Source organism: Panthera leo, chromosome D2, assembly GCF_018350215.1.
Source record: "Panthera leo isolate Ple1 chromosome D2, P.leo_Ple1_pat1.1, whole genome shotgun sequence".
Taxonomy (NCBI): Eukaryota; Metazoa; Chordata; class Mammalia; order Carnivora; family Felidae; genus Panthera; species Panthera leo.
In genome coordinates, this window is record NC_056689.1 from 36,570,001 (window position 1) to 36,596,390 (window position 26,390).

The following is a 26,390-nucleotide window of genomic DNA, read 5'->3' on the forward strand; positions in this document are numbered from 1 at the left end:
AGATCAGCCCCATTTTGGGGGTAGAAATTACTTAACAAAAAAAAGAGAGGGAGAAGATTCTTACTGGCAGTTCAAGATTAGTGGGTTTGAAATTTTAAATTAAAAAACAAGTCAATTACTTGCATTCAAAGTTCTTTGTAGTCTGATAGGTAGCACTTAATAATGAATAAGATGAAGACATAAATGAGTCGCCCTGGGATGTATTTTAATTCTCCCCTTCAGTAACCCCAATAAATCCATTGCCCCTCTGTAGGTCCATGTTTACACCCAAACACCCTGTATAAAAGAAATAGTGTAGGTTTAAAAAAAAAAAAAAAAAGGAACAAAAACATAGTTTTGTCTTTAAAAAAATGAAAAATAGGCTATGTGTGGACAAAAGAACCCCCCAAAATAGCTTTCCTTATATGTTTGTTTTGCTTCATTGATGCCCAAATTAAAAGCTGATCAGCCTTTGTGTGGATAACTTTGTTTTAAAAAGACAACCCGAAAACCTCTGATCCTATATGTCAGAAATTTAGTTTTGTCCCAGTGAGAAAGCAACATTCTTTGGTTAACTTGGATTCTAAGTAATTCTTGATGAAAGGGCATCATGATAAAATTATCTCTATATAGTACATTAATCCAGTAACTAAGCCACATTTGTAAAAATGACCCACCTTAGTCTGGTGTGGAATGAAGTTTGTATAAATAAGTATTAAATAAAAATGGGGACTTGCCACATAACAATAATCAGATGGTGGAGGTAATCCAGTCTTAGGGGTAAGAATCTGGCATTGAGTAGTTACCTTTTAAAAATATAATAACATTTATTTAACTAGGATTTATGCCAAATGAGCCTTAAATCAAGCAAGTTGGATTTAAAGAAATCTTAGCAATTGAGAGGTGGTGTCTTAGTGGAGGTATATCTCCTCAATAAACAAACACACAAACTCAGTTTTAGAAATTCATTTTGGAGAAATAAAGGAGTATCTGGAAAAGGCAGAAAGTATGTGGGGGGTGCGGGGGGAGTACCTAGAATACATCCAGGTAGAGGGTTTCATTTCTAGAAAAGCAGCGCCACCTGCTGGTCAATTTGCATTTCAAGCCCCTCTGTGGTTTGCTGGCCATCATCTATCTTGCAATCTATGCATAAATATATAGCAGTATTTCTCAGCTGCTGTTATACATAAGAATTTTATTACCAGCCGGCAGATTTCTAACACACTGGTTGCAGTTTAATAATCCTCTATTACCTGAAGTATGGGTTATATAAAAACCTAGAATGTTAATTGTTGACAAACCAATTCTAATATGTAAAGCACTGTAAGTCACCCAGTAAATATCCAAATAAATCGAAAGGGATACCTCTTTTTCCTCTAACAACGTGTTATTAAACAACACAACTTGATCACTTACATAAAAATAATTTTCATGCATTTCAACGTGCTAAGAAATCAGGAAAAATGCATCATAATCTTACTAACTGAGAGCTTTTCCTTCATTTACAATTTAGAGGAAAATCTTTTTGCTGTGAATATTTTTTCCCTTTCTTTAAAAAAAATGTACCTAAAGCAAGGTGTCATTTAGGAAATTTTCTCATATAACAAAACCTGAGTTATAAATAACTAAGATTACATCTATAAAATGTTATATTTTTAAAACGGCAATAGAGAAGTCGTGGAAAATATAAGTCACTGATACAGTGAGCAGAGAAACACTACCTGTCATTTTTCAGAAAAAGATCACACAACCGTGATAGCAAAGGAACACAATAAAAGGAAGAAACAGGGATGTGATAGGTGACTCTGATTATATCTGCAAAGGAAACTGTGAAATAAATTAACACCCAACAAGCACCCACGAAGGCATATTGTTTTAGCTTCCCCGCAAGTGCTCGTTATACAGCAGAGAAGGCTGGTGATTTTGTAAGAACAGAAATAAGGTGTAGGCTGTGAAATCTGGTGGTGATAAGTAATGACCACACAACTTACAACTCTGATTTGATCTCTAACAGAAAAAAAATAAAAAAAAAAAAAAGTACTCTACGGGATAGATGTATGCAAGAGCGATCGTATTTTTCAGTTGAAACAAATAAACCCCAAATGGGATCAAAGGGCTCCAGCAAATGAAAAATGACAGTTCCTATGTTGCCCTGATTTGATCTCAAGCAAAACTACCATGCTGATAACATTCCGGAGGTTGGGAGGAAGGCAGGGCTTAGCTAAAGGATTTGGGCCCCATTTGGCCCAGATCCTCACACTAATCTCACTAATGAGAAAATCAACAAGAAGCAGAACTCGACTACTTATAAAGCAATTTAGGAAAGGTGATGATGGGAAGTATCAACATGACCAGACCTCAAAGATGGGTAGAGATCAAGACCATCATCAAGAAAAGAAATTCTGATAGAATTTGAAAGGAAAGAAGTGTCATCCCTCCCCACCCTCTGTTCCCCTCGTTTGCTCTCCAACATGCCTTCCGTCTTCCAGTAACACACTATCTGTGTCCGTGGTAGAAATGGAAAAGTCATAAGGCAATTTCGATAAGACAAGGGATGATGAGGCCACAGTCACGGGTGCTCTATGAGACAGGTCCTATTATTATCTCCATTTTACAGATGGGGAAACAAAGGGATAGAGAAGTTCTAATACTTGCCCAAAGTCCCACAGTAGTAAGGGAGGATGTCTATCCTGGGTTCCCTTAGACGAAATGAGAAGAATAAAGATTCATACATGTGTAAGCCATTACTCTTATTATAGCAATTGGCATGCACTGAGCATCCATTTGGTGAATATATCAAAACACGACTGCTCCAGTACTGATTTCCAAAGTCTGCAGAAAACACACAAATCCCACCGCTTCCCACCCTTTCCCTGCTCTGAGGTTCCCCAGAATTTCAGGCCTTAATTGCCAAGGAGAATCACTTAGCTCATTGCACAGTGAGATGAATGGCTTGGGAATCCCCAGCGAGATAGCTGAGAAAAGACAGGAGATGTCTGACTATCGGACATCCATCTTTATCTTCATTGAGGATATCTGTGAAGGAATGGCCCTTCCAGCAACTAGCCTCTTGCACGTTTCATATCCATGTCCCAAGACTTCCAGGCCATGTGATCGTAGCCCCTTCCTCTACCCTCTGCATTCTTAGCAAGTTTCATTCTATCATTTTCACAGGGTCTCTCTACTCTGCAGGTCACCATACTTTCTTTTTCAGTAACACCTGTTTAGGGCTTTGGCTTTGAAGCATCACTGCTGGATGTGTTCTCTCAGTTGGATATGTTACAGGCCATATGTGGAAATTTACTCATCTGCACTGAAGAAATGGCCAGATAGACCTTGACAAAATGCAGAGAGCAATTCAAAGCCACTCAAAGGTAAGAGAATGCTTGGTGCAACCTGAGAGCTCTGCAAGCAATCTGGAAAGCTCTCTGCCCCCTCCTTGTCTCAAGCAGAATAAACAGAATAATGACACTTAATAGGAAATAGCCATGAGACACACTCAGCCTTTGGATACCTTGAGGTGGGAAGAATTCCCACTTGGGTGCTGTTGGATTCGATCTGCCTACCTTAAGTCAGAGTCAATGATTCTAATAGTCATGAGTGGACTTAAATGTTCCCCCACATTGGGGCAGATTGGTGCAGCCATGTGCAAATGGTCACAGCTCTCCGCAAACAGGTCCCTCTCCTCATATTGGCCCTACCCAAGGCATCAGTATTTTTGTGCCACCCTGACTCACAGGAAAATGGTCAGTCTCACTGAATGCAAATGTCACAAGTCCTCAATTTTTGAGGAGAAATGCTCTACATACCCTTTGTATGGTGGTATCTCTCTCATTTGGCTCATTGGTGGATTTTTGCCTATTGTGATTCAATTCTGTCTAGATCTGTTTTAATCTGGATCTGATTTCATTGTTTCGAGATCTTCTTTCTCAATATTTAGTCTTCACTAAGAATATGGGATTGTACCTACTAGTTGATAATGTTCAAGGGTCATCAGTTATGTCCTTGATTTTCTTGCTACATTTCTTCCTTGTAATCTTCTTGTATCATATATATATATCATATATATATATATGGTATATATATATATATAAGGCAGTTTCAATAAGATAAGGGATATATATATATATATATATATATATATATATATATGCTATAAAGTTGTTTAGAAATTTTTAGGGAACTCCATGGATCCATGTGATCCTGCTTCTAGCATACCATCTATTCCTTTAACTGATGGTTGAGAATCCTTTCATTTATTCATTCTTTTACTCATCAAATATTTACTCAACTGGAATCCTTCAGGCCATTTCCTACTCAGGTATTCTTGCCAACACCTGAAGCCCAGCCAATGATGCCAGCATGCTGCATTTCTGACCTTGGAGGGAAGGAAGGCAGCCTCTATGTCCTTTCTTGACTGAGTGCAATCCAATAGGCCCCAGCCCAGAAAGATGCCATTGGCCAAAGTGGAGATCACTTTACTGCAAGCAGTCAGCTCCACTCCCAGAAGATGGCCCACGTTCTGTGGCCTACAGATGCCCCTTTACACACTATTGGTGCATCTTGAGGGACTCCAGCTCCAGGAAGCACTCTTTCTCACTTTGCTTGGTCTCTCAGTGCAACTGACCATCCCTAATGTTGATCTGCTTCAGAAGCTTCCACTTTGAGTTTGCATAGGGTTTTTTCTAGGAATATTTGGAATATTCTCTGGGAGTATTTGCAGTATTCACCCTGTTATATTGAAGGGGATAGAATGGGGGGCCTTCAGGTTTACCAGAAGAGATTCTTGATTGCTATTTCCCTTGTTTGTGGGAGGATAGCTCCTTCTGAGGATGACCAAGTGAGATGGTCAGAGAAGGAAGGTCTCTGAGTCTCCAGACCCTTCACCCAGTTTGTCTGAGCTGGACTCCAGAAGAATGTCTCCTCAGAACAAGAATCTATGGGCATGTCTAGAATCTCCCTCGAAACCAGGCACCATCTAGCCATTTACAAAAAGCTCCCTTTAATGCTGAGATTTTCAATGTGAGGTTCTGACAATGCTGGCCTTGTTTCTGCACATTTAGATTCCTCTTAGGAAAATGGTTGGCTGGGAAAGCAGAACCCTTGTAAGTAAATATGGGGATGAAGGATTCCCTGATTATCTAGGTAATTCAACATATTGGTTTGGGAGAACGCCTCTGAGAGAGGAAAACAACATACAGCCAATTGAGTGGGTACATTCTGCCTCATTCCACCCCCAAAGTTGGCATTCTCAGCACGCATGCCCCAGCACTGTCAGGAAACGTAGGACTCTAGTGCTTTTCTGTGTTTTAATGACCTTTTTGGGGTCAATGGCGTGTACAAATCCTACAGCCAAGGATGGCCAATATACAGCCACGATGAAAAAAAGGTCTTGTGAACAGAGAAGAAAACTGTACCATGGTACTTAGAAATGCCACATGACTTCCCCAGATTTTGTGTGGCAGCACTTCACAGGAAATGTGTTTGTATTTCCACTGGAGTGGGGTAAGTGGTTGAAAACTACAGTGAATTTTCAGCGAATGGGATGTGAAGTACTTTATTATTGTTTTTCCTCCATAGATGTAAGGAGACATGCTGTCTCCCTGAGAAAGACACGGAGAGAAAAGTCTCATTGCCATATAAGGGATTTGAAAAATAATTTTCATGAGGTCAGGCTGAAGCTACCACTTGGAGCTTAAGCCAAGACCCTCGGGGCCGGTCACATGTCCCTGCTGGTGGTGCTCACTTGCTCTGTTTCTCTGCCCAGCCTGGGCCAATACCGTTCATGGCAGCAGTCCAGAGCTACCTGACTCTGTCCCCATCAACACACTCAAAAGACGTGAGCCCTAATGGAAATGGAGAGCATGGCAAGGGAGGAAGAAGAAATACGAAGTTAGAAAAGGAAAAGAGATGGAGATCCCCCAAGACTGGGGATAGTGGATGCAGCCTGGTAGGTCTCCAGTTCCAGCCAAGGCTTTAGTAAATTCCCCTCCGACAGAAGAAAACTTCACTGAGTCCAAATAAGAATCATGACTGCTGGGTCATCTGGGGAGAATTAAACTCAAGAAATTTAACTAATGCAACTCAACTGCTTCAGAGTCATTAATTAAACGTTCTTTAAAAAGATTTTTAATTTCTTGGATCTGCATTTGGATAAGTGCTTCAGCTGCAGAGTCCTGGACGCTGTAGCTCTGGCCTTCCTTCCTAGGGCTTCTCAGAGCAACTCTCCAGGTCTCCTCCGACCACAGCTTCCCCTCTGCTGGTCTTCCCCACCCTCAGGGGGAGTCTCCCAACTGTCTCATCAGGCTGGCCCCTGCTACTACACTTCTTAAAACAAAGTCTCTGTGGTCCTTTCCCAGATCAAACACTCTGAATGCTTTCTATTGTATTGCAGATTAAGAACAAAACCCCTTCAGGGTTCCTCCCCCAGGGAACAGGTCATAGACTCCAGCCAAACTGGGTGACCAGCTGTTCAACTATGTAAGTATCTGAGTAACTCAACTTACTCCACAGCCTGTGGAGGCACTCAGCTTGCTTTCGAATCCCAGCCCCACCTGCTGACTCAGGCAAGACCTGAGGCAAGTTATTGAACCTCTCTGTGCCTTAGTTGCCTCATCTGTAAACGGCACAGTTTATAGCCGCGTCGGTTTACAGCCACCTCAACCGCCAATAACAGTTACTACCTCGTGAAAAGGATTAAGTTAATATATATGAAGGACATAGTGTCTACAATGCAGAAAATGCTATGTGCTAGATTTAACAAGATATACACATGTATATATGTACACACACACACACACACACACACACACACCCTGGCTGTGTTGGCAGAGCACCTTACACACTAAGAGCAGACCTTACACAAAGCCTAGTCTTAACGTGAATCTAAGTGAAGCTTTAGCCATTTCTTACCACTGCCACCTTAAGAAACCCTGGGTTCTGTGCAATGGAGGACAAATATAACAATAGATCTGCCTGGAGAGTGGACCTTTACTTGGATAAGACAAAAGCATCAACCTCTTCTCAAAAAGGGAGAAGAATTTTTCAGCACACCTTAGCAAGCTTCACCCTTCTCTCCTCACCGATAAGCCTGATCTGTTTATAATCTCCACATCCACTCCCCTCTGAAAATGGTTCCCCCTATGCTCATTGCTTCTAGGCTTAAACCTGAATCAAAGATCCCAAATGCTAAGATCTTTCCTATGAGCATGCAGGCAAATGTCTTGAATCTGTTGGGCCAGATGACAAACGTCCAGCTCAGATGAAGTGAAGCGATGGGCACCATCCAAGGAGGGGGAATCCCAGGCGTGACTGAGACCAGGAGACCTGCACATCTAGGGCTTGTTTCCATCTGGATGGGACTTGAAGGCAGGGTGTGGTGGGGCCCCATGCTGCCGCCCCACAAGACTCTCTTCAGTGACTTAACACCATTATTGGTCTGATACTAATTTGAGACGATGCCCAATCGCATCACAACAAATTAACTGCAGACACGCGATGCCAATCAACTCAGGGGCCTATCCTGAACACCGGCTGGGGGATTCCCTGTCTCCACGAGCCGCACGCTCCCACAGATGTTTCTAAAAGCCTCTTCCCAGAGGCCCATTTAGAGAGAAATTAAATGCAACTTTGACTTAATTAACGTTTTAAATGATAATGAATACAATGTAGATTCATAGGAGGCATTTACATTGTGTTGTAAAATTGATAAAAATTTAATAACTCTTTGTTAATAAGTTATGTCTCCCCAGACCCATAAAGCCTAAGGCACTGCAAACTCCAGACTGGGTCTAATCCGGGCTCCTGGTGCAGGTGGAGGAGGGAGGCAGAGATGGACCTGACATTTGCTCCAAGCCTGCTCCAATTCAAACCTCTGCTTGTTCATCAGTACTTTATTTCATACAGTAAAGGTCAGCATTTGGGCTCAAGGCAGAGCCTTGACAAGAAAGCTCAAGTGAAAGGCGGACTGGCCCTGGCATCTGTCGCCCGAGATAGTGGAGGAGGGAGGGAGATGGAGAGCTAACTGGCCACATCTGTCCTCCACCATGGAGGGAAGATGGAGAATCCGCTGCCCGGTGGTAGGGGCTGTCAGGCTGAGTAACGTGACAAGCGGCCACTGTCCTGAGTAAAATTGCAAACATAATTTCCACGTCACCTTGCAAAAGGACCTCTGCTCAGCTTACTTGTGGCATGCCAACGTCGTTTCTAGTTTGTCCTTGAAGAGCTGAGTCACTTACTAAAGTGTCGTACTCCTGGGAAGGGAGGTGTCCAAGTGACAGAGGGACACACAAGGGACCCTTCCATCTTTCCTCATTCTGACCTTTCTACTTCTTGTCCCCTAACTCTGTTTCAAAGTATTTCTTTTGAAAAGTTGGCTGCCTTTTGCCCGAATATTCCCTCTCTCCTTTATCTGTATGAAGTGGTTCTTCATAGAATATTTAGCATAAAGAATTCAACAACACCTTTTGTGGGAGAAGCACGAGGTCCCCGAGTACAAGTCAACTGCTTCACCTGACACCAAACTAACGAAAGCATCTATTTATTATGAATGAAACCCTTTAAAGATAGGCATTTGAAGAGGATTCTTTGCAAAGGAAATTTTGCCCATGTATGATTTCTTGCCTTGCAAAGCTGATTTAACGAACTGACCACTGTGGAAGCACGTGGAAGGCATATTCCCAATCAACCCATTGTTAAAGGTGGCTACCACAAAATCGAGTGAGAGGCACTGGCTTCTGTAACCTTGCCTGCTACCAACAAAAGTGCCCGAAGACGCCCTCCCAGGTACATCGTCAGTCTCCTGGAAGGATTAAATGGCTGTCTGGCCCTAGTTGCCTTCCTGTTTTCGCGTACTGCAATGAAGTGCAAATGGCCAAACCAGGGAGTGTGCACTGGGGGTAACAAAGAACTAGAGAGGAATCCAAAGGCTGCTTCCATATTTACTGTCATGGATATAGAGAAGGAGAGGGGTAGAGGAAGGAAGAGTCAGAGAGACAGATCATACCAGCATGCACAAGAAAAATAGAAATTACAGACGCAGAATGAATGGGCTTAAAGAATGCATGGAATACTATGTTTAGCTGAGTTTCCTTCGACTCTCCTGTTTCTATCTTTCTATCACTGATGGCTGTGGTGGGAAGAGTTTTCAGTTTCAGGGACCAGAAGTAAACGTAGATTCATAGGAGGCATTTACAAATACAATTTGATGGGAGCTTGAGGGAGTCACCCAAAACTACACACAAAAAGAATCAGATAATGATAGGCTGTTGGTTTTTAAATACAGCTTATTAACTCAAACCCCTCCTTAACAGGCATTGGAGACTGTCCGTGCAGGGTGTGTCCTGTTATAGACATTTTCCTAGAGCTATTTCCACCCCTTGCCCTCGTATCTGATTTTATGTACTTCAAAATGCCATTAGTTCACTCGAGTGACTTTAGTTCTATTGACAATGTTAATTCTCTGCCTGTACAAACCAAAGGCTACTCGGGATAAGCTGATTTTTGTTTATTATCTGACAAGACTCAAGATTACACTAAACTGATTTTGGTATGTATCCCTTCAACCTAATGGTATTGGACTTGTCCTCTCAGCTTAACCATTGGAGTTGAATGCCTCCTTGTATTATATTTATACCCGAAATAAAAGTCACACGCCATTTAAAATTAGCTACAGTAGTTTGCAAAAGGGTGTACGTAATTGCGCAGGTTTAAACTATTAGCAGATTGAAAAGTGGGTGTGAGTGATCGCATGTGTACTTTAGCTAAAACTATTTCCAAGTGCAAGTCTAAAGATCTGTTTCTCTTCCAGCACATGATGAATTTGTTCGTGCCAGGGCTGCTGATGGTTTGTGGCCAGCACTGTGTCACACAGGTCTCAGGAGGTTTGAATCAATAGGGTCCTATATGTTGACACTGCATCATAATTTCCATTGTCCCTCTCTGTTAGACTTAGCAATCACATGAGGCAGACTGAAATAAAAGAATAAATTCTGAACAGAGAAAAACCACTACTTTATAAACCTGTATGGAGGGAAAATGGCCCTGATTAGAACTTACATCTATATTTACGTGTGTGTGTATGTGTGTATGTTGCTAGACATAATTATATATATATAATATATATATATATACAATATATATGTATACATATATATTATATATATATTAAATATATATATATACATATATATTGTATATATATATATATTAAATATATATATAATATATATATACATTATATATGTATATATATATATACATATATATTATATATATATATAAACTCTGTAAAAACTCTGGGCCCATTTCATTCTGGTGTCCTTTTCTGGTTCTTCTGCCCAGGATCAGCCGGAATAGAAACAAAACCAGGATGATCAGAAAATGAGGTTTTGTGCACCGATTCTAGCCTACCATATGGAACAATTCAGTCTTGTCGAAAACATAGTCTTGGATGAACTCTTGCTGGTCACTATTTGCTTTACTTTTCTGACACTGTTTTTTTTACGCCTTTTGTAAAGGAGTCCTCCTTCTCTGAAGATCTTTCTGTCTGCACAGTCTGACCTTACATCTCTCGAATTCAAAAGAAGACAACTGTTGGAAAAGAACGTGACTTTGCAACAACAGATCCTCGATGATGGGCCACACCTCCAAGGAGAGGTGCCCCGAGCAAGCAGGCCCTGCTGTTAGAAGGCAGATTTTTAAAACTGTGTGAACATTTTAATATATTACTATTCCTCTGGGAACTGGCTACTTTTCTCCCCACTTCAGAAAACACATAATGGGACTTTGTGTTTCAATTTAACGTCCCTTGAAAACGGAAATCTTTCCCCTTATGAGGAAAAAAAAAAAAAAAAAAAAAAAAAAACAGCAAGGAGGGAGACTAAAGGCAAAAGAGAAATGAATTAGGCAGTCTCCAAAGAGCATTGGCTCAACTGGGAAACTGCGACCAAAGCAAAGCTCCATAATAATATAATGACCTTTAATGAGTGTCTTGGGAAACAATACGGCCCTAGCATAAAAGACAAAGGGCAAAACCCATCAGGGCTCTGCTGACACTAATTCAAAATGATTTTCAGAACAACTAAAGAATGTAAGAGAAGTAATCTGATCCGCCCATCTGACCTCACTTTGATTCAAGGGCCCTTCTCCTGCCATTTCTAATTGTCAAACCCTCTACATCTCACATCTGCTCATATTTAATGAAAAGCCCACTCTCGCCACTGCTCTTTGAGTCCACCAGCTCTGTCAAACGGGCACCACCCAGCCCCACCACCAGCAAGGGAAGCCCAGGGATTGCTATTGGAGCTCTGCCAGTGGAGTTCTGCGTAGAGATAGACATTTTTTAATTGGAGAAGAAGGGTTTATGTGGGCGCATGAAGGGGCTCAGGTTGGAATGGGTTTTCCTAACTTATTGTTAATGGTCAAAGGTGCGAGGACTCACATGGGGTGGATGAAATCTTCTTTTGTTTGATGGTGTGAGGACGGCGGGAAGACCGATGAATCAGAGGAGGCGACCCCCACACCCCACCCCTGAGCTGTCAGTACCAGTTATGGCTTCAACACACAGCCCAGAGCTCCATGTTTTCCACGGTGGGGCTCATTTGGGAGGGCGGGAAGGACGACAATCTCACGCACAGGATGTTTCTGAGAGGATGGGACAATCCCACCCTAAGTTTTTCTTCCCCTGGCCTCCATCAATGCTGGGATTAAGTTGAGAGCTGAGAAATCCCTCCAATTATGGTTTCTCCTGTATGAAATGGAAATTACACACACTGGGTATCATGAGCCCCACACAGGGGACACACATTTTGCTGTGATTGGTATGGGTGGCCAGTGCCAAGACACGACCGCATACAGCCCGAATGGCTCCTTCCTTTTCTCCACTGACTCTCTAGCCAAGGTTTTAGAGCCTAGTGGTTATCTGAACACAGAAAAAGTGGTGCCTTAGGCAGACGGGTAACCCCAGTGGCTGGTGGTTACTTTTGCTGCCATCAGTCAAAGATGTGGCCAAACTGTGCCACCATAGCTCACTCCTTTGCTCCTCCCCCACTAGCTCCTGTCTTTGAACCCAGTGTTTTGCCACACATAGTAGACCAACAAATTCCTTGTGTGGTTGTGACCAAGTTCACCTTGCAGGGTCATGGGAACTAGCAAGAATTCTCACAATGAGAATAAAGGGGTAAAGGTTCACACTGTGGCATTTGTATGAAAGGAAACTTTCTTCCTAGGATTTTAGGCTAATGTGGTTGGCACAGTCCAAAATCCCTCTCGATACGACCTCCATTAGGTATCACTTTTAAAACTGAATCCTGTTTCTTGGCACTGGTCTGGAAGAATAGTGAATCATGAAAGATAAAGGATGATTAGCTCAGTCCTAGATACAACTTTCCCAAATACCTTCTAAAACAGTTCAATGCACAGATTGTGCCTCAGTCCTGAACAGCAGGTTCAAACACCAGCACCTGACATGGCCAGGGCATACAGTGAAGTCAGGACTCCTTCAGCCCTGGGAGCCTCTATGGATCACTGTCCCACAATCACCCCATGCTGGGACCATCTTCAACACCCACGCAGGTGAATCAGCAAATTCTTCGCAAAATGCTCAAGAGGGAAGTGCCCTTCCCTTTCCCTCAACCCCTTATTGTCAACATGAATTTACTCCTGCTGGTGAAAGTTTATTTCAACCAGCTCTGGGCACTGAGAAAGAGAGAGAACATGTGGCAATATGGTTACCAATAAATGTGTCGGGTGCTTTCAAGAGGAAGGGATGAAGTACAGAACACAGAATTATCTTCTACCTCTCATGCTACCAAAAATGTGAAAATAAAGTTAGAGCCACACTTGAAGACATCTAAGTCCTCACAAGGAAATACAACCTCTTCTGCCCTTAGATGAGGACCCATATCTCCGCATTTCGGTGTACAGACTGGAGCTTCCAATAACATCACCCATGAACCATGTCAGTGAAATACTGGCAAAGACCACGCTGAAGAACAAGGAAAAGGGAGATCTCAGAAATCTGGTGTATCTCAGTGCTGCCAGCTGCAAGACCTTGGCCAGTTCTTTAAAACCTCTGAAATTGTAAGTGACGAAGAAGACTGACCTCAAAGCCTGGTGCAAAGGACTCTGGGAAATCATGGCGGTTCACGGCTTACAGGTTTTGTTTTTTGAAATCACAATGGCTACAGGAGACCTTAGTTCAACAGAGGGTTCTATTTGGGGGAAAATGATGATCCTTTGAACTAGTCATCTGAGAAGAGCCCTAGACTTCATCAGTCAATATAGGTTTACAGATTTAGAATACTTGTTCCTAGAACATAGGACACAATCTGGCACTGGAAGAATGAGATACAGGTTAAAAAGACAAGGTAAAAGAAAAAAGAAAGAAAGAAAGAAAGAAAGAAAGAAAGAAAGAAAGAAAGAAAGAAGGAAATCCACATTCATCCTATCCCTGTTGTGTTTTGGAAATGATCTAAGCTCACTAAAAGCAATTGAATGGTCGAATTGGTTTCTTCTCTCTACGTGTTTCCTCTCCTTCCTCCCTGCAACCCAATCCAGTGTAGAGCCTTTACCCAAATATGAAGATAGGCATTTCCACACATCTTTGTAGTCATAGGGTATTTGATTTGCTGTCACATTAATTTCCATTTATATTTATTTAAAGGACAGAGAGAGGGAGAATATCACTAGACTAGAATATCACAGTTCCGCACACCAGTACGAGAAGCACAACAAGTTAACAGAATGGGAAGGGAGCCTTCCCCAGCATGTACACAGGGACACAGGCAGAGAGGACAACATATCAGTCACCACACAAGATCACACTGGGAAGAAAACATCAGCTCCACAGACTCACAGAACCACAGGGCACGACACAAGACGGGGATGATACCACAGACAGCACAGACATGGAACTCCGTGTGTCGGGGTTAAACTTACAGGCACGGAAACTGGTGGAGCAATCATTAACAGAGACAGAAGAAAGTGGGAAGGTTCTCTCAAGGGTGTCCATGTTACCACGCACACGGCCTGACATGCACGAGCAGTCACGCTCAGAACGTCCGCAATCAAAACAACATGCCCGTCTCATTCTCTTGTAGATGGACATCTTGGCTATAACCATGTGGTTGGATGGGAGGAGAGGAAGAGCGGTAGTTAATGGCAAGGTCACACACAGCAAGGCAGCTGGAAGGGAGCTAAAGGGATTTAACACAGGTCTTAGTTCACATTAACAGTCTTGACCCAGAAAAAAATGCAGAGTGACTGCTGGTAACAGTTTGGTTGTACATCAAAAACAGCAGCGAAAATATAAATTGCCTTTATAGTTCCCCAAGGCTGTTGTGTATTATTTTTCTCCCCTAGGTAAAGCGGGTGACTACAGGAAAAGGGCATGGCTGATTACAATCGGGTTCTCGGATGAGAAGAACAACACGTTAGAAGACAGCAAAAATGTAACCGACATTTTTCCCCTGGCGCAATTAATACAGGAGGTCAAAATATACACACAGCCAATCAATTAATTGCTTATTTGGTACAATAAATGGTTTTTGCGAGTTGCAAAATATGTAATATGTAGGCTTTCTAATTTCCCTCCATTTCTGGGCATTAGGCAGAGCCTAGGACAAGCTTTCATCAAATTAGATGTGAAACGATTACATGTTAATATAGAATCTGAGGATGCCTCTGCTGAACTTCCCCAGAGTGAGTTTACATGATGCCTACAGGAATTTAAATTTACTCTTGACAGAACAAATATCCAAATCTGTCCATATAAGAAATGCAGCTACTCAAGGCTAACGCTGCGTATTTGACATTAAAGGCAGTTCACAAATAAGAAATCACCAAAAGCATATGAGATGTTGGTCTATTGGAATGCATTTAGCTACTCATGGGTGTATTTTCTGCTTAAAGCCGGGAGAATCTGAAAATCGCATCTGCTTTTCTCTCCCCTACCGCCCGCCCCCCAAAATTCAGAAAGCCATCGGGTTATTGGTTAATCATAATTTTTTCTAATATAGGAAATATCGGCCAAAATAGACCAGAGGTTATAAAACATGAAGTAAGAGATTAGGTCCCATGTAAAATATCTTACTTATATTTACATGTAACATTGATAGCTCTTCTAAACTGATATCGTAGGAGCCTGGGGATCCAGCTTGAGTGTTGACCTACAAAACTTGCTGGACATCACTGCAGTGGTTCTCAAAAACACTTCACCCTTATCCTTCAAGCCAATTTATATTTCAGTCCATGAAGCCTTTTTGTGCCTCATTTTGATGCTACAACAGGCAAACGTGTTTGCTTATCACTTAGCATGACCCAGCCTGCTTCTCTCACAGGATTGGAGAATAACTTGTGTTTATTCCAAGCATCATAGCCAAATAGCAAGGCTGAACTGGAGAGGTGTTATTCCCCGCGCCTACACCTTCCATTTTAAAAGTCATTCTCCCCCCCTCTTTCTTTTTCTTTGTGGAGAATGGTTGCACTCTTACTTTAAAATATGGCTTGTGGTTTTGCCCTCTTTGAATGTTACAGTCACCAGGAAGAGGGGTTTAAATCTCTCAAATGGGTCAAGTCCTGTTCTAAGACCTTTATGACTTGCCATACAGTATATTTGTCAAGCAGGGGTAACGTTATGATTGTGAAGAACAGGCACTGGGGGAGATGAATGAGAGATTCATTCCTGTAAACTTGGCTCCCATTTTTAGTGACATGTTCTTTTAGCATCCTCACTAGCTGGTCGTTCAGATCATCACCATGCAGCCCCAGCCCTCTTCAGTGCATGGCACATCATTCCTGAGCTGAGCTTTTACAAAAAAAAAAAAAAAAAAGGAAGAAAGAAAAGAAAAAAAAAAAGTTCCACTATAGCATTTGAATTGGAAGACTTTAGAAGGCATGGTGTGAATGCCCAGACCCCCCAGACAGTAGTAGCTTAAGTCAAGAAAGAGGAAAAAGTCTTCAGCGGAAGACATAAAAATAAAGTTATTTTACATGCATCCAGATCTGTTGTACAACTTGTAGACCGCTCACTTGTTTCTTGCTTAGTTCTTTTACTGGAAATATTGATTTGTGATTTACACAGAGGAGGGAAACAAAGATGATTTTTTGTTTCACTGTAAATAAATTGTTTTGAAAAAAATTTAATCAAATGCTGTAGCAGAAGAGAAGCCCATCAAACTCTGAAACGCTATGCTTCTCATTAGCAGCAGTCCCTGGTTTTCATTTCCATACTACCATTTTGGGTCATACACAATAATAGAATCTGACACATTTATAGGGAAAGAGAGTTCTTCTCCATATACCCGTCTTTAAGGACAAGGGGAGGGAGAATGAGGCGGGATAACTTTTGAAATCATTCTGTCAGAGGTAAGCCCATCCATCCTAATGGGTGATTTTCAGCCTCATATTTGATAAGGGCTTCGGGAGGAAACAGAACCTCAACCCAGTGTCTCTCAGGAACTGTTTGCAACTGTTATTGCTGGCTGTTCTGGAGACCATGCATTGTTCTAAAATTTCATATTGTTAGCATGCAGGAACAGGCTGAAACTGGTAATCGAAGCAGCAAAAAACCATTTGCTATAAGAAGATTAAATGTTAATTATAAGCAGTCACATTCCAAAGCAGCATATGCATAAAAAAAGCAAACATGCTATTACTCGTCATTCCTCCCCAGTCATCATTTTTACACTCACACCAAATACAAAATAGAAATCTCAAAAGACACACAAGCACCACCACAAAAAAACCCAGCAAGAATGATCAATGAGAGGCTCAAAGACAAGACAGAAACAGTTAAAAACGATTGAGCCCCATGTGTTGACAAACCTTTGTGAATTACAATGTCTAGACCAAGGTGCCACCGACTGGGAGGGTGGCTCTCGCTCTACTTCTGGAATAGTCCATTTTCATGGACACCCCCGCCCCTCAGATGTCTTCATCTATATACACTTCCGGGTCCCCCTTCTTAAAAGGAAAGGCCCATCTGACCTCCCTACTGGTGGAGTGATTCATCAGGATTGAGGGATATGCATCCCAGCCAGGAAGAGCCTTCTGCTGTGCCCTTACACGAGTCATGAACATGAACAAATGCTTTAACTAAAAACGTTTGAGGATTTCCCTGCTTAGTGGTAGCTGTTTCAGAAGATGTGGGCATTCTGTGTGTAAAATTATACTCTCAAGTTGTAAAATAAAATTATATCGAAATTAAGTCTTGGACCTCCTGATTTGGAAAATACCACCCTTTCAACTCTCTCTGGTTTCCTAATCCTCCAGGTTTGTTTTAGTGAATCATGGATACTCAGAACCACTGGTGTTTTATTTCCATTTCTCCATGATTGTTTCCTTTTCTGGAGCTGATGTAGGTTAGAAGGTTAATTTCAGATATCAGAATGCCACTTAAAACTACCAAGGTTAGGTTTCAAAGAACAACGTTAAAAGTTTCGGTATTTATTTAAAACAGAAGTAAGTTTCTTAATCTACTCCCTGGACACATAAAGTGCCCTCTCACCTTTGGCGTTTGCTGGGTTTCTTTTTTACATAGTCACCCAATGCTCTCTTCCCAAATCTCAGTCCTCAGAAAAGGGACTTTTCCCCAGGATTTCAATAATACAAAGTGGATCTATGAGGACATCTAGTGGATCTGTGTGGAAGAGCAGCTAGTCGACAGATCACCTGAACCAGCTGGCCTTTCTACGAAAGGGAGTGGAAAGGGGACCCCGTGTGTCTCCAACAGTTGAAATCTGTGCATTTCAATCCAGTGGTTCTTACAAATCACAGTGGATGTTTAGGGGGCCGTGGGGGATGAGTGAATTCTAGGAGATGGTTCCAGAGTGGTCTAGAGTAGCAGCTTGCAAACACACTGGCTTTGTAGCCATGGCCAGCAGAGTGGGACCACTTCAGCACCAGTTGGCTGGGTCTCCTCAAAGCTCTGCTGCAGCTTCCTGAGACAGGAAACAGACAAGAGCGTGTCTCTGGTAGGTGTGAATACTGTAGCTACTTGTCATTCCGTCTTAGGGCTTTTGGAACTTTATGTTCAATTAATTGGCCCCATAGGCCACCTTAACTCTGGGAAAGCAGAAATATCAGCCTCTGGGGACTCAGTTTTCTCTTTGGCCCACATCACAAGGTTCTTGTTCTTGGGCCAGTGCCACAGATTCAAAGAGGTTATGCTGTTGCCAAGAATTAGACCCTGGGTCTCACCTTCCTCCAAAGAACCCTGTCTTAGCAGTTTTACAATTTGAGAAAAAGCTTTTATATGCTTTCCTTCACCACAATGAAGTGGATATTCATCCAATATTTCCATTATGACTTCCTAGTGCTATTTGTAGAGATAAAATACAAGTATTTCCCTAACGGACATCATCAAAGCTATCTGTTTACTCCTAAAGTGTTTAAAAATGGAAGATGGCTCAGACGTACTCATGGAGCACTTTTCCTATATTTTCAAAGGTCGTGATCATGTGAAAGGAAACCTGTAGAGAAGTGGCTGCTGTAGATGTGGCTCGGTTACTGCTCTGTCCTTGTGTCAAACTGACAATCAGCTGTCAAACTCAGGTTCTCTGCTGGCTAGCCCTTCTGCGCCAAGCCTGGAATGAAGAAGGAGTTGGACTCCAGCCTGTTCTCAGCACCATCTGCCTCCCGCATCAGCGACCAAATTGTCAGCCAATTTCCAATTGCAGAATCTTAATTTCCAGGGTGGGTTGGAAGGGGCAGGAAAAGCAGCACTGGACTGAGAGGTTCAGGTAGAGTTTTCCAGCTGCTGGAGAAAAAGTATTTTAGGTTCAAATGGAGCAGATTCAAAGGAAGACTAATGTGGAAGGAAAAAAGAGATAATCTGCCTTTCATTTCATAGATATTTTTTAGGCTGCAATCACAGGGTTAAAATCAATCCAATGAAGGAAGGATTAATTTGAAGCCTGACCCTGAGGCTGCTCTTCGTATGCTCAGCAGCAGCTAAAGTGATACGTAAAAGTACCATGGAACAAAAAGTCCACTGAAGCACAGCGTTTGAGACATTTTTTTGATGTGATACTGGGAATCAGAGAGCATTCTTTCCAGTCCTGTAAATGAGGAATAATGTCTTCACTATGCAAAATTCCTCCTATTGGCTTCTGCAGGGAGAAGAAGGATCTTCCAGGTGGTTTTCCAAGATCAGAAAGAGGGGAAAGAAAAAGCTAGTTAATGTCAGTAGCACTAAGTATATGGAATTAGTTGATATTGCCCTCAACACCACACCGTGGTTGCGGAAGGCAGAGGAATTTGGCACTAGAGTTGTTTGTTGACTGACATCATGTTTTCTGTCTGATTCTGAAGGATCACCAGGTACAGGAGGTGCCTCTGCAGGTATGAAAGTGGCACATGCCTTCGAGCCACCCTTCCAGATGTTCTGCAGATGAAGGGAGCCACACAGTCAACTTGGGCAGTGTTGTGCGATGAACTGAAGACGTCATTCATTTGTTTTGTTTGTACATTGAGCATTCTGTACCCTCAAACTCTGAAGACTAGCCAGAACCAGATGACCCATTTGCATGGTACAAAGGCAATGAGAGTTCTGAGTGCTGAGACATCTCCAAATTCCAGGACCATTGGATTCAACTGGTCTGCAGGCTGGGTCCCGTTTTCAGTAGAGTCTCATGAGCATGTGTAAAGATCCGACGATGCTCACTGCTGGTGCCACTGAACGCAGCATTGCTTTGAGTCACACATAGAAACCCTGGCCCTAAAATTGCCACATCTCTTGGGTGAGAGGGGTCCTATTCTGTGAGTAAGTTAGAGGCTCAGAGACTTAACATTTACTTGTTCAGACTTCTATATAGCTCACTAATGAAATGGAACATTCTCCTTGAGTCATCTTTCCTTGAGTCATCTTTTCCATCTTAAACAAGTCAATGGATCTTCCAAGATGCCTAACACCCATAGAAGAACTGGGTATGTCCTAGTGGGTACTGATTGAAAGAGAAACTTTAAAGCAAGGGAACTTCATAGACTGTAGGAAATAATTACCACTGGGGAAATATTTGTCTCCAGTAAGACTGTTTAAGATACTTACACTCCCAAAGTTTGATGTCCAATTAATTCTTTAGCAAGCACTTTCTCATATAGAGAGGTACATATATTATAATAAATACATCACTCTCTCTATAAAATATTTCTGTGCTTATATATAAAAATGTTCATTTTTACATATAAAGTACTGGTACATATCATATATATATCACAACACAGGAATATATATGTAGCATGTGTGTTTCCTTCAGGATAGGAATTCAAGCTCAGTAGCAGAGACCAGATAAAATTTATCAAAGGCAAGCATGACAATGACCCCCAATTGACGAGGCATCTACAGCTATAGTGGTAATTACCTCAGCCTACTCAGCGTCCCCTAAAGGTCCGAGACAAGGCCTTCAAGAGAAACACTGTTGTCAAGGTCTTATTTTCAAATGGAAAAATAAGACAGTGCCAGAAGCTGGCAAGAGGCTGGGGGGATGGGAAGATGAACGGAGGGCGGTTCCCTGCTCTCAGGGGTCTCCAGCTCCAGGCTACTCTGCAGACCATGTTGGATGAGGGAGTTGGGGCATGATGTCACTGCTACATGCAACATAAATACCAAAAGAAAAAAAGAAACTGAAACTGTACAGAAAATAAAAGAAGTATCTCTTCTAGAGAGAAAGACAGGGGGAACTGGACTCCGGGCTCCTGGGAACCCGTTTTACTCACAATATATCACTACCAGTGTGCAGTTAAAATAGAGTAGGGGCCGTATTCCAAGGCAGCAAAGAGGAAAAAAAATAAATCAAAAATATGTCAATGATTAGAAGTTCAAGAAAATTCCTTCAAACACATCAATTCAGACATGACTTGTCCCCTAGGAGTCCACCCTTTGGCAAACTTTTACAGGCTGGGGGAAAAAATGTAAATCATTAGACCAAGTTTGTTATACAGAAGAAGAAAATGGGTAAATAGTAGTTTCTGAGAGCTTGCTCCTTGGCCAGACAGCTGAATTTGACTCTCTTCCTTGATGGAATGCTATGAAGAAATAGAAAGAAATGCAAAAGTTAAACTATACTACCACAGGATTTCCAGATGGAATGCCCACACTCGAGATTGCTCCAGATAGTATGGCATGAAATGTTCAAGGTGAATGGGGCGGGTGGGGGTGGGGATGGGAGGGGAAGAGCTAGGTTGGGAGGGGAGGGTTAGGAAGCTGTGGATAAAGACCACTGACTGTCATCAGCTCTGCCCTCATGTCATCAGCTCTGCCCTTGTTCCAGGGTGAATTATGATCACCTGGCCTAACAGGTTTGGACAAATGACTGTGTGGGTGAGCTGCCCTCTCCAACTTGGGGCACCAGGCAATGTGCATTCAAAGGCACAGGAACCACCCCCACCCCACCCCCACCCCCATCCCCGATGCATTATTCACAACCTTAGCTCCTTCTCTTGAAAGTTTCTTTGCAACCAAAACCTATCTTCTCCAATTTCCTGACTTGCCTGGTATGCATGGGGAGGTCCGTGTTCAATAGTTCACTTTATTCTGACCACTCCTTACACATACACATCTGCATCCTGCCCTCTGTAACACAGGCGGCTATGGTCTTTTAATTAGGAAGAACAATATTTGGACAATTTTGATCGTTATCAAACATTAACCTCACAGCCAGGGGCCTCTATGAGATGAGCCCAAGAGGGAAGGGGGTACAGAGAGACAGGGGCAAGACCCCTGTCATGCTGGCTCAGCTCAGAGGCAGTATTTCTGAAGCAATCCATGCCATGCATGGTGAGAGATCACACCCTTCTCTAGCTGGAACCAGCTTTAAGGGGAATGAAGAGAATAAAATTATTTCAAACAGTTATGTGGCTCTCCCTCCAGGATGAAGTTAAAAGTCAGCTGCTGGGTGCTTGCCTGGAACCAGGGTGGAAAAATAACCTAGAGGCCAAATCCTCATTTCTAGGGACTTAAAAAATTTTCTGCTGAGTTCCACTGCAGTGCCTACGAGGAACATTCCAGTATCAGAGCAGGGATCAGAGACACTTTCTCTCCATCATTCTGCCTTCTACCCTCGCCTTCTTAGAGTCTACTCTCTGTCCAGTCACCATGGAGGTCATCTAATATAGAAACTGATGCTATTGAGTTCTTGCTCAAAATCTTCCAAAGGCTATATCTGTTACAGGACTAAAACCCAGGTTTCTCCTCATGGCCCCTGTCTTCCTCTCTGAACTCATTTCATTCTGCTCTCTCCCCAGCCCCACCAGCCCCACTGGTCTGCCTTCCTTCCGTCCTTCCTTCCTTCAGCACTTCAAACTTATTCCTGCCTCTTGACCTTTGCCCTTGCTCTTCTACTAACCTCGACAGGGTCTCAGCTTCAATGTCACCTCCCAAGGGAGGCTTTCTGGCTAAAGCAGCGTCCCTGCAAGGTTCCCCATACCCTCAGGCAGTCTCCTCTCTCTTCATAGCATTTGACTCTACCTGAATCTATTTAATGGTTTCTATGATCATTGTTTGTCTCCATGTACTACTGTAAAGGCTTCAGAAGAACAGCGATGTTATCTTGTTCACCCCTCCATCCCTGGCACCAAGCATGCACCTGGCACAAAGAAAGTACTCAAAAATATGTGGATGCCTAATCAATAAGTAACTTTTAGTGATGCCCCGTGGAACCAGGTTCTTTGACAGATTATCTGGTTCTGGATTATTGGCCTTGACACTCTCCTGCATTTCCCAACCTCCTCTACTACAAAAGTTTCCTTACAGTGCAGTTAACCATTTTGTATTTGTTGTTCTCATTTACTTCCACCTTGGGATACATGTTCCTCTGATGGAAAAAATCTGAGGGATGCCTGGTCAGCTGAGCTGTGTTTTTGTGTTCGCGACCAACCATGGTGGGATGCATGGCCTGGTAAGGAGGGCCTTTTGTATCATGGAGTCCAGGGGACTGGAAGTGAGGTGGGTTTGTTCTGGACCTACAAAGAGCCTTAGATGCTCTTCCTGTTAAGTTGTCAGAATCAGAGAATTCTTAGACCTCTAGACTTTTGTCTGGATCTCTTTTTCTGAGACATCAATAAATACTCATCTTAGTAAGGTGTCAGAGCTAGGGGGAACAGGGCCATGGAAAAAGCAAAACAGTGGGCCTCAACTGCCCCAAACTTGGGAACCAGCCTCAGAGGATTTCTACAGAATCTGCTCTCGACCAAGAGTGCTCCCATGGGTATTTGCCTAAGAGCTCGAGTGTCTTCGTGCTTCAGCAGAATGATATTTATATCTTACTGGTTTACATTACTGTATCCCCTTTAGGAGTGTAGTGAAAAAAAGCCCCCTCTTTGGTTGGCCTATCCCAGGAATAGTGCTCTTCTATCTGGTTTCTGCTTGTGAAAAAAGTATTTTATGGGGCAATCTTTCATAACTGTGCTTCTACTCATCAGAGTCAAGGTCATTGTCTTGCCCTTCTCTCTTGCAGATGTGATTAGGGCACTGAGCGCACAGCATCGAGAGGCTTTTGTGTGAGCCTGAGCCCTGGTCTGTTGGGTCTGTGTGACTCTTAGCAATCTCATCCTCCCACTAAACTTGGAGCCTTAGTTTCCTCTTTTTGTAAAATGGAATTAATAACATCCCTTGACAATTACCCAGGGTTATGGTGAGGATCAAAGAAAATAATGATCATAAATAAGGAGCTCTGAAAACATTAAATCACCATAGGAAGGAAGGCATCATTATTATTGTTTTCTTTACGGCCATGAACAATTTCTATTAGGCAATGCAACATGATTACTGCAAAAGGCACGGCCTTCTCAAGGCAAATCCACTTTAGGTCCTGGTTTCTGGAGAGCTCACGACCCAACGTTCCTGACTTACCATATCTTTCTCAAGAGGTCACACTGGCAAGCTGCTTTGGAAGAGATTTGAGACAGGATATGCCAGAAGCTAAGGAGACCAATCTAGTCTACCCCAAGGAGCAATGGAGTTTGAGGTTGGTTATTGGAGCAATGGCAAACAAAGCTGATTGGTCATGGTCAAATTCTCTTCCTGAGCCAGCTGGAGGGTACCACAAGTGAAAACTCTGGACTTTGGTATCAAACCTTGCAGCAGCTCCCATTTGGGAGACACAGTCCTCAGACTCGGTTTCCCTTTCAGCCCTAGTCCCCGTGTTTACACTTGGTGGCCCCCCATCCAGTGGAAATCACTATGCAAAAAAATACTCCCTCTTCCATGGTCTTAGCAGTCCTCCTTCTCATATATTGTACTGAGTATGTTCAAGTGGGCACAAGCGCCTCGGCATCCCTTTAAGGTCCAGAGGTGGGGATTAGGCACTAGGTTCACTCAAAGGTGTTGATGGTGGTGATTTTTCATCCTTGCTCTAATAAAGCGAGGACAAGTATTTATTCCATGTCTCTTTAAACTGCTGGGCGAAACATAAACATATCCAAGAAACCTCTTGATGTTTAGTGTTTCTTTACTAGGAAAAGGAGAAGGGAAACAAATTTGGGGAAAAGGAAAGAGGGAGGGAAGGGGGAAAGAAACACTACTTACGCCGTTTGCAGCCACATTTTTTTATTCTTTTGGGATCTGTGATGTCATCATGACAGGCCTTGCAGTAAAAAAATGCCCTGGAGAAAGAGAATGGAAAAACTGACACATTTCATAATCCACCCGAATGAAATGAATACCACATTTCCTCCACCGTGGTGCCAAATTAATGAAACACGCCAGCACTAATTTCCTTTCATCTTTTGAAAGGTTTAGACTTTTACAGACGGAAATGTTTGTTGCAAGACCTCTTATTTCAAACACAGGACTCTGCAATTGGAGTTCGTGCTTCTTTTAATAAACCTTTCTTTGAACAGGAACGGGGTGAATGGCTGCTGAGGTGACCCCCTGCATCTGCCTGCTCATCCTTCGTTTTTTGAGCACAGCCTTCAGGGCTGCTCATCAAAGCATGTAGGCAACCAGCCCCAGGCCCTTGGTGGGGAAGTGGAATGTATCTCTGAAACCCTTGCTGTCTGGTCAGATATTTATTGAAGGGGGAGCCAAGATAAAGTTCCACAGTCAAATAAAATCATTAGCCTTGCCCCTCTGAAAGGATATTTCTTTTCAAAGTGAGAGAGGTTAAGGAGGAAGGTGGAGGGGGAAATACAAAAGTGATGGGTCAAGGGGGTCCTCTGTCAAATTTCTTCTGGCATTTCATAGCCCATACTTTGCTCCCAAGCTAGAACGATCAACTCCCATACTCTCGGCCCCAAGAACACAAAATAAATGGAGGTTTGCTTCTCACGGTGAAGCATAGCTCAACCGAGCACTGGAATGGGGTGGGCAGAAGGCACTATAGGGCTGGATACCCAGAGGCAGCAATCAATAAGAAAATCCCCTCATCTGACTTAAGTGTCAAGTTGTGATTATAAAGCACATTGGTTGTGTCCAGACAAGCGACAAACCAAGATCATTCAAGTATAGAATGCATAGGACCTAGAAGAACAGCACTGGAGGCCTACATCTTTTCAGGACGGGGGATTACTGGGACAAAATTCACTGGAACAGCCTTACAAGCTTCCGGATATGGGAGCTAACAAAATCCCTGGTTTCAACGTGAAATTGAATGGCAGGGATAAACATGGTCTTCCCTTGACCAAGACTATACAGAAAGAAACACAATTCTTGGCGATTCAATTCCCAGGTTCCTTTTCATGTTTTTCACAGGATTTGTACACGTGATTGACACCAGCTGAAATCCAATGTGGGATCTGGAAGAGATCTTGGAAGTCTCCAGGACTCAGTGTCCTCATCTGTAAAATGAGGAGGTTGTCACGACCTGCCCAAAGGTATCCTGTGCTGGGGTTGGTCAACTTCTAAATCCAAGCCCAGTGCTCTTTCCACCCCAGCATCTCACTCACTATTTCCCTAAATGCCAGTTTTCATCCATGTTGTGAAAAAAGGAAAAAGAAAAAAGGCAGCTGATTGTTTGCCCTGCAAGTGGCAATGTGGCTAAGAAGCCAATCAATGGTGACCTGCCTTGAAAAGGCAATGACAGGAAAGGAGGAAGCCTTTTTGTGTCCACATCCTTTGGCCATTTTCTCTCCCTATCTGATGCTCCTATACATAATAATAATGATAACAATGATAACAGACATTTGTAGGGCAAGGCTATAGGCCAAGCACTATTCTAAGCATTTATAAGTATCAATGAATTGATCCTTAAACAATCCTTTGAAGGAGTCATGATTATTATCTCTGTTTTACAGAGTGTATAGGAAACTTAAGCACAGGGAGGTTATGTGACCTGCCCAAGGTCTCACAGAGCCGGGATTCAAGTCCACACAGTCTAGTCCTAAAGTCCATGGTCTTAAACACATCTCTATTGCTGAGATGATGAAACCGTGCTGAGCCTGAGTGGACTGTTGAGAAGATAAAGTTGATTACTTCA

The 26,390-nt window shown here is 42.7% G+C and overlaps 1 protein-coding gene across 8 annotated transcripts in view; it reads right to left on the reverse strand.

Moving 5' to 3' along the window:
• KCNMA1 (potassium calcium-activated channel subfamily M alpha 1) overlaps positions 1-26,390 on the reverse strand; it is a 726,269-nt gene that overhangs the window by 106,477 nt on the left and 593,402 nt on the right. For 5 of the 8 annotated variants that reach the window (XM_042909282.1, XM_042909279.1, XM_042909278.1 and 2 more), the window contains one exon: positions 24,503-24,579. In XM_042909282.1, coding sequence (XP_042765216.1) covers positions 24,503-24,579 — 77 coding nt within the window. Of the gene's footprint in view, positions 1-13,917; positions 14,092-20,694; positions 20,704-24,502; positions 24,580-26,390 lie in introns of all 8 variants that reach the window. The other 3 variants (XM_042909285.1, XM_042909284.1, XM_042909283.1) reach the window with 2 other exon arrangements.